General features: G+C 42.6%; 2 protein-coding genes across 2 annotated transcripts; one reads left to right on the top strand and one right to left on the bottom strand.

The window, feature by feature from the left end:
* Positions 1–580: 580 nt before the first annotated feature.
* LOC109404274 (putative uncharacterized protein DDB_G0271606) lies at positions 581–3,767 on the top strand. The gene is made up of 2 exons (XM_019677110.3): positions 581–661; positions 737–3,767. The coding sequence occupies exons 1-2, from the start codon at positions 653–655 to the stop codon at positions 3,365–3,367; spliced, it is 2,640 nt and encodes an 879-aa protein (XP_019532655.3). The 5' UTR covers positions 581–652; the 3' UTR covers positions 3,368–3,767.
* An 18-nt stretch (positions 3,768–3,785) lies between these two features.
* LOC115269902 (uncharacterized protein DDB_G0290685) lies at positions 3,786–5,196 on the bottom strand. The gene is made up of 2 exons (XM_062852445.1): positions 5,071–5,196; positions 3,786–5,003 (listed from the first exon to the last, which is right to left on the bottom strand). Exons 1-2 carry the CDS (start codon positions 5,077–5,079, stop codon positions 3,786–3,788), a joined length of 1,227 nt encoding a protein of 408 aa, XP_062708429.1. The 5' UTR covers positions 5,080–5,196.
* Between the last annotated feature and the right edge of the window lie 3,408 nt (positions 5,197–8,604).

Genomic DNA, 8,604 nt, shown 5'->3' on the forward strand with positions numbered 1-8,604 from the left:
GGAGGTATAGCTCAAAATTGTGACGTGCTGGAGCAAAGCTGAGCCCGGGTTTGGATTCAGCGGCCCAAAACCTGTCAGAGCCACATAAGTTTGCTCTTGAGACAGACCAAAAGTTATTTTTTGTCACGCTGTGTATCCGAACAGTTTTTTTTAAAGATGTTTGTATCGCGGTAGGGGACGTTAAATTCTAGCGCGTTGTAACGTCACGCTACTAACACGCATTTTAAACAAGCTTTTTTCAATAAAAAAAAACGTTCAGTAGGTCAAATATATCGGAAATTTTGCAAGGAATCCGAATATGAAGAAATATTTTGAGCTACACAATTGCTTCTTTGAGTTTAGTGGAAAATCTGACCATGATCCACTCGAAACTCAGAAATTGCACCACTAGCTGTACAGCCCTGTGGAACAGTGACGATGCGTAAGACCATGCAAAGGGGAGTTTATTCCATGTTCCTTTTACGACTGAACCTAGTGGGTTTCTTTTTTTTCGCAAATGTTCAATCATCAGCTGTTGTTTTTCGTTGATTTCCTCGACTGTTTTGTATAGCTTCAAAGGGATACGTTATAAATAGTTTGGTAATTGAAGTGAAAGCGGTCAGTCCGTTGATAGCCGCGAAAGGCGTGAAAGGTTTCAACGGTTGAGTACAGCATGGTCCAGGTGAGTGTGCGAGTGATGTGATTGATGATTGATTAGAATGGAAAAACAGTGACGTGATGTTTGTTCTAATTGCAGTGGTTCGAACCAGTGCTATTGCTGGCAGCTCTGCTGGTGACCGCTGAAAGTTCAACTCGAAGAAACAAGTACGAAGTTAGTGTCAGACATGGTCCGTTCGAAATTCACCAGAGGCACGTGAATGCAAAGCCTTTCAAGGAGCCGAATCGAGACAAACCGGGGTCGATCGGCCAAAACAATCCTCATATTGGGTACCGAAGGGAAGTGTCACTTTCTGAAGAAATCTATGAGCCACGTAAGAAGGGACGAAAACGCGGTGAAAGATGGGATTCACGAGGGACAAAGGTTGAGATGAAAGCCGAAAGTCACCATCAGAAGTTTAAAGGTGATCGTGGAATGACTAGAACGAAGCAGGTAGGATCGTGGAGTTATTCGACGACTTATGCGCCAACTACGGAAGCTAGTACGACCAAAAATCCTGTGAATGCTCCACCTTCACAAATATTTGGAGAGCGGAATCCGGGAAGTGTGAGAAAACCAATTACAACTCAACGAGCACCACAAGAAGAAAATTGGATTTCAAGCACGCCAGAGTATCAAAACTTTGTGACAACTCAGCATTCGAACGATCCGAGTGTTGAACAGCAAGGATTTGTGGCTGGAAAAAATCCGCCTAAACCTATCACCTTCTATAATACTCAGAGTGAAAGTTACGGAAGCATCAGAACCCAAGGTGTTAATCAGAACAATGAAGATAACGATTTTCAACGAACGACTACTGTTCCCGAAACAAATCACAAACTAACTATTGTGAATCCAGTGACCCCAAGTGTTCTGTTTAGAAATCCCCAGTTACGAGTACCCTTTACTTTTGACAGCATCGATTCGGTTTCTTTCGATCAATCTTCGAAACCACAGGCAACAACTACGACAGCAACTACGACGACCACAGCGGCCCCAACAACTACCACAACGACGACCACCACACCTCCACCTCCACCACCACCTCCTCCTCCTCCACCAATCACAACAGTTCCCAACTTCCGGCAAAAAATTAAGCTTCCGGAAAACGATAACGAAAATGCCCTTTATCTATTGGTGAAGTATGAAAAACCAAGAAACGGTGGACAGCCGAAAGCACAAGTTATTGAAATTTTAGGAGGCAATACAAAAATATTGCAAAGCGGTGGACCCAATCGATCGAAAAATGATTTTGATCTTTACCCAAAAATGGAAGAAACGGTTCGGGAGACTTTGAAAAATGTTCATCTTAATAGTGTTGAAGTCACTACTGCAGGCTATGCAGTGGAAGAAAGTTTGGAAAGTGACGAGCATAACCAGGTTGCAACACCACTTCCTTTGAAGGGATTACCCTTGCGCGGAAACAATCAACCAAGCCAAAACAGCTTACCTTCCGAGTTTCCGAAGCAACAGGATCCACTAGCGCAAAAATATATCCAGCAGCAGCAACGGTTGAACAGTTTCCGACAAAATGTGCAGCCCACTGCGGCACTACCTACTCCACCACCAACCCAAAACATTCAACAACCTGCTCCCATTCATACCCCGATTGCGATGAGCCCACAGGCCTTCCAATCAAGTTTTATCCTTCCCTCTGCATTTTGGGGGCTCACCATGCCTCAGATGCAACAACAGCCTCAACCAATGGCCTACATGCATCACAACGCGTTCCGCATTCAACATTTGACCGGACCACAACAGTTCAACAATAACCAGCAATCAAACCAAATAAAACTAGAGGATCAAGGTGATCCACGAGTTCAGCTAGATCGTATTTCCAAAAACCCCGTTCAAGAGCCAAATGGAAATGCCCTACAACAGCAGGAATCTGGGTCAACCGAACAAAGTGGCGAACCCGGACTGCAAAATAGTTATGGGGATTACGTCCGTAATGGCTACCATAACTACGATAAGGAGAAGGGAGCACGCCGTCCAGATGTTGAAACTACAGACCAGGCGGAACCTTCGAGAGAAGCCTTAAACATTACTACTGACCCGCTGGAGTTGACAAAAGCTATAGTCAGTCAGCATGGTGGTTTAACCATAGACCAGTTTAATCAATTGTTCAAAGATTATCTGGATAAAGAGTTAACAGAAAGCGATCTGGATAGCTACGAGAAGATAGAAGATGATGGTTTTGGGCGAAATTCACAAGGTGGACAAGCAATCTCTGCCATGGTGGAAAGCGGAGAATCGCTTGAACAGCAACAACAACAGCAACAACAGCAACAGCAGCAACAAGAACAACAAGATGACTCAGGTGAAATGTCCGGATCTGCCGAGGGGGGTGACCGTATTCGAGTGCAGATCAACAAAACTGGAGGTCGGCAGGAACCAATCGTAAAAATCGGATACGGAAGCTCCAAATCTCACCAGGGTGTGTACAAATCACCCAAGTTTTTCGAAAAGCTCAAGGAAAGTAGCCGTGAAGAGGAAGAAACGGAACAATGGGAAACTGCAGATCCCTATGAAGGACTCGACCCCAGCGCATTCGAAGGAAGTCCCATATTCGGATATCCAGCTCCAACTGACCCACAGCAAGGAAACAACCAGAATCTCGAGGAATCTCAGCGACAGCAGGAGCAGCAGGAGAATAGCGTAAGTGACGAACCTACCAACAGTGGCCATCATGGAGGACTAAGTTATATTAAGTTCGAAAAATTTAACTAACATAGACTGAAAGCTAACCAAAAGCTAACGAAATGTTAAACTAGTGCTAGTTGCAGTTGTTATTTGTCAATAAATTGAAACGAAACCTTATCAAACTCGAATCAATGCCCTTTTGGTTTCTTTCACGTTTACCCACCATGTTAAGGAATACCAATGAGGAAGCAAGCGAGCGCACATCTTGTTCAATTCATATTCAGACCACATACGGTTCGATACGCATGCTCTACTTCGCGTTCGATATGCCGAGTAAGGCTATTTACATGATACCGGTAGGGGCTTTTACTTGCTAATGAAAGTAACATCACGCGTTCAATGTTATGCTTTTGTTCGATGCGGCTTAATTGAATTGAATGTTTATTAAGATATTTATGCAATATTTATGATCGGAGTCGAAATATATGTACCCTTCGCTTGGGAGTTAGTTGAACTTTTTTAGTTTAGAATAACTGTGGGCTACTTTGTTTTCGTTCTCACGACGACCTTCCTGATCCTGTCGACCTCTTTGCCGTTCCTGGTTACCTCCCTGTCGACCATTTTGACGATCTCGTTGCTGTCCCTCTTGATTCCTTGCCTGCCCTTCATTCTGACGGCCACCCTCTCGTCCATTTTGACGGTTTCTTTGCTGTCCTTCCTGTGAGTTCCCCTGGCTAGCCCCCTGGCGGTTTTCATTTCGTCCATTCTGACGGTTTTGCTCCTGTTGGCGACCTTCTTGACGTCCTTGATTTGCACTTTGTTGCTCTGATTTACTTCCTTTCTTTGCTTTTTTGTTATTCTCCTGACGTCCATTTTGGCGGCTTTGTTGCTCTCCAGCTTGGCTCTGCTGACGACCACCCTGTCGTTCATTCTGGCGATTTCCCTGTTGGCCCTCGGCATTATTTCCTTGACGTCCAGCTTGCCGATTTTCTTGCCGTCCGTTTTGGCCACCTTGTTGACGGCCACCTCTTTGCGATGAATTTTGTTCACCATCTCCGCCATTTTGCCGTCCACCCTGGTTTTGCTCCTGTCGACCTCCTTGACGATTCCTTTGTCCATCTTGATTATTTCCATTTCGACGACCTTGCTGTTGTCCTCGGCGACCCTCTTGACCATTTGCTTGTTCATTTCGTTCACCACCTTCCTGACGAGATCTTTGACCAGCTAGTCTACCACGATTTTGTTGGTTCCGCCTTTCATTCCACACGGTCCAACCCCCAGCCCGTCCCTCTTCCCCATCGCCTTCGCCTTCTTCTCCATTTCCACCTTCACCTTCACGTTCGGCTTCCTCTTCATTGCCTTCTTCGTTTCCATTTTCTTGATCACCACCTTCCCCATCCCCTTCCTCATTATCCCCTTCCACTTCTGTTTCTCCTTCGCCACCTTCTTCGTTTTGCTGCTCCTGACCTTCCCGACCTTCCTGTGATCCTTCACCTCCTTCCTGGTTTGCCTCACGACCCTCTCCCCAGGCAGCGTCCAATGCACGCTGACGTTCGGCCCTCCATGCGTCCCAACCACGGCGCTGTTCTTCCCTTCGACGTTCCAATTCGCCAGCTGCTCCTCCTTCTCTTCCCTGACCCTGGCCTGATGATTCGCCGTTACGTTGACCCTGGTAGGCCAGCGCACCAGCGACTACGGCTAGCACCAGAAACAATGTTGCAATCTGCTAACGGATGGAAATTGGTTTTGAATATTGCTCAAGTTTATTGAATGCACCACCGCGCAGTTACCTTAGACATGTTGCTTTTTGCACCTTATCGGAAGACCCCTTCCAGTTGAGCACCAACCAACGATTGATAGCATTCCGGTAGCATAGCAAAGGTTTTATATTTTTAAATGTATTCAACAGACTTTGCTCTGCACGCACCGTCTGAGTCTAGAACCAAACTAAACACCCAAGAAAGTGAACCTTGCCGTGTTGGAACATTCCGGTCAGTAGGTGTTAACAACGTCTGAGGAAATTCAACCGTTAATATGTATCATTTGTTGCACCGTTCTGTTCACAAACTGAATGTTTCGTCGGCTTTGTTTGCCGTCTAGTCTGTCTAGACGGCTGTCATTTTTAAGGATGTTCCAACATGTGTTCAGGCCGGGCTTTCTGGGGCATATCCTTGCTATATTAGAGCAGAAATATATATCACTGCTCTGAGCATTCTTTAACAAATTCGTTAATTTTGCCAATTAAAAGCTTGTGATTTCAACAAATAATTTGTTATTGACCTCCACTCTAAGAACAATCAAAAAGAATTGGGAATGTGAATTGTTCCAGCGTTTATGTATTTTTTTCTCTTGTTTTGAATTGTCGTGAACGACAGAAAATATTTTGACAAAAAGTACATTGGTTTTTGAAGTATTTTATTGCATTTAAGAGTATTTGGGGAAGCCAGCATGTGTTGGACACTAAACGGTCCATTTCGCTGTGATAATGATATCTCCGTCCTCAGGGTAATCTGTTGACAAACTTATCTGAAACTTGGGCGTATAATTTCAGTTGATACAAAATATCTTCAGTTTAATTTTGACTTTTCCAGGATAATCAAGCCCCTGAGAAGCCCTTAAAACCTCCAAAAACGTCCCTGAAACTCCCTGTGACCCCCAAAACTACTCTGAAAACACCGTGGAACTCGCTGTGGCCTCATCAAACACCTCCGAAAATTCTCTTAAAATAACACTAGTTTACAAAATAAAACGAAAGTCGTGAACTTCTGTCATCGACCAAAATTTTTGAAGTACAATTTAGTACTGATTTCGAAACCGTGCTTCAAAAACTTTAAAGTAGAGCAGTTTTTGAGTTTTAGCTCAATATCGAGTTTTACAACTTTTACAAATATGGATTTTACTAAAATTAAAATATCTTGCGTATTGTTCAACAAATTTCAAATCTTTTCCCATAAATTAAAAGCTGAATACAATAGCATTCGATCATCTGAATCTGCGTCAGATTTATGAAATTCAAGATATTGGCAAGTTTTGAGGACGATCTCCTTAAATTTTAGCCAAATTTCCAAAAATATATGAAGAAATGTATTTTTTTTTTTCAATAAGAAAAACGCAATCTAAAAATTCATTCTCATCGCTTATTTGACATATCATATGTAGGCAAGTTGCAGTAAAAAATGCAGCTCAATCGGAGCATTGATTACGGAGAATGAGATGTGTGAAGTGAGCGAAGTTGCTTAAAAATAGAACAAAAATCGATTTCAAATCATCAACCTTGTATGGAAAGTCGAAAAAATTTCCGCTCTACTGTTTTTTTCCCTCGCGTTTTCGAACTCAGGGCATGATTCTACACCAAAAATGATCATCAGCTTACCGAGTTCAAAAATGCTGTAAACTAGTGTAATCGGGCAGTTCTTTCCTGCAAGCTACGGCGTCATTTGAACAACTTCGTCCCATGAAAGTACAGTACTGAATTCGATTCCACTTCCTTTTCACAATCTAAATCTCCTTCGTATGGAATTAAATGAGCATCTACACGTCTTTGTTGTGTGTAAGGCAGCATCCATTTATTAGGTAAGGCTAAAATTGACATTTTTCAGGAAAACCATCTCAGACCATATCTGAACCGGTAGTGTTCCGAAACCGGTTCTAGGCGTCCCGCTGGAGGTTGCCAAATATACAATTGAACCAAACCCATGCATACGACACATCAAACCACTGCATTTTCGATGACCTGATGGACAATGAGCAGGAAAATCTTCTCAGACCATATTTGAACCAGTATTGTTCCGGAACCGGTTCCGGGGTTCCCGCCGAGGTGGTCAAATCTGAAAGAGAAACAAACCCGTACATGCGTCACATCAAATAGCGGCTTTTAAGATTATCTAATGAACGGCCAGCAAGTGTTTCGGAATCGGTTTTGAGTGGCCGGGAGAGGCCAAATGTAAAAGTAAACCAAATCCAGGCATGTGACACATCAAATCGTGACTTTTGCGATAACCTGATGAACAGTTAGCTAGAAAATAGCTTTAGGTCACACTAAAGACATCTGGTAGTGTTCCGCAATGGGTTCCGAGAGTCCCGTCGAAGTTGTCAAACTCTGCATGTGACACCTTCAATTTGCAGCGTTTTTGGTTAGCCGATGAGCAGTTAACAAGACAATAATGTCAGACCATATTTGGTTCAGCCGGTAGTTACCCAGAATCAGATCCGGGTAGTAAAATGTAAAATTTAACCAAACCCATGGATGCGGTGTATCAAATCACGACCAGTCTTGTAAACATTCGACACTTTTCACTACCTTCATTTCGTTGCCGCAGTCGGGTGTCAGCTTGCTTTGTTACATTCGTGCGCTACCGTTACCTCTTACCTACACACAACACGAGCAGTAGAACGAAGATCAATAAACATACACAGATAAAAATAATGAGATTTACACGTCATGTAAACTTCATTTCAGTCATGTAAACTTAATGTTATGATGGTTTACATGATATATCATGTAAATTTGTGTTATATGTCATGTAAAAACTCAGAGTCATGCTGAATTACATGACATATAATGGAAGTTTACATGATATTTTATGAATTTTACATGATATGTCATGTTAACTTCTGTGATACCCCACGCTCCAATTATGTGCATCATATGTCATAGAACTTTACACTCTTTTTTCGATCTGTGTAAGAAAGAGTCAAATCAATGTCATCTGACACGATGACACGTGTGTAATTCTAGCATTACGCATAGATTCTCAGCCAATTCCGATTATGAATGTTAATATGAGTTTATTCTTGCATGTTGCAATGAATATGGCACACAGATGGGCAACATAGCTCTTGTTATGGAAGAAGACAGGAATAACAAAAGCCGAACCGTCTTCCGAAGCCGCTATCGTGGTGAAGTGCATTCGTTTGACATTTTTGTTTCGAACAGTAGTTTGATCACCGACAAACCGACGTGACACTCTGTTTCCAAGATTGGCAAGAAATTTAAACCTCAAACCGTTTAAAAATCGTAACTCATTCTGTCATTTTCGTCTTTTGACAAAAGAAACCTTGAAGAAGACGTCATAAAACAGCACGAAAATTTCCAGCTGATCAATGTAAACATCACATGCACTCTTATTTCTATCTAACCAATAGAAGATACAATCAACCATGCAATGGAGCTATTAAAAGAAATCCTTCGATATGAAGCAAAATAGTCTATGAACCCCAAATAAAAACTCCCAAACATAAAAACTTTCAGCGGATGAAATTTCTTTTTAACGTTCATAACGAAATGTCTTCTTAATGCGCAAAACGTTGAATGCCGGTTATTA

Source organism: Aedes albopictus, chromosome 2, assembly GCF_035046485.1.
Source record: "Aedes albopictus strain Foshan chromosome 2, AalbF5, whole genome shotgun sequence".
Lineage (NCBI taxonomy): Eukaryota > Metazoa > Arthropoda > Insecta > Diptera > Culicidae > Aedes > Aedes albopictus.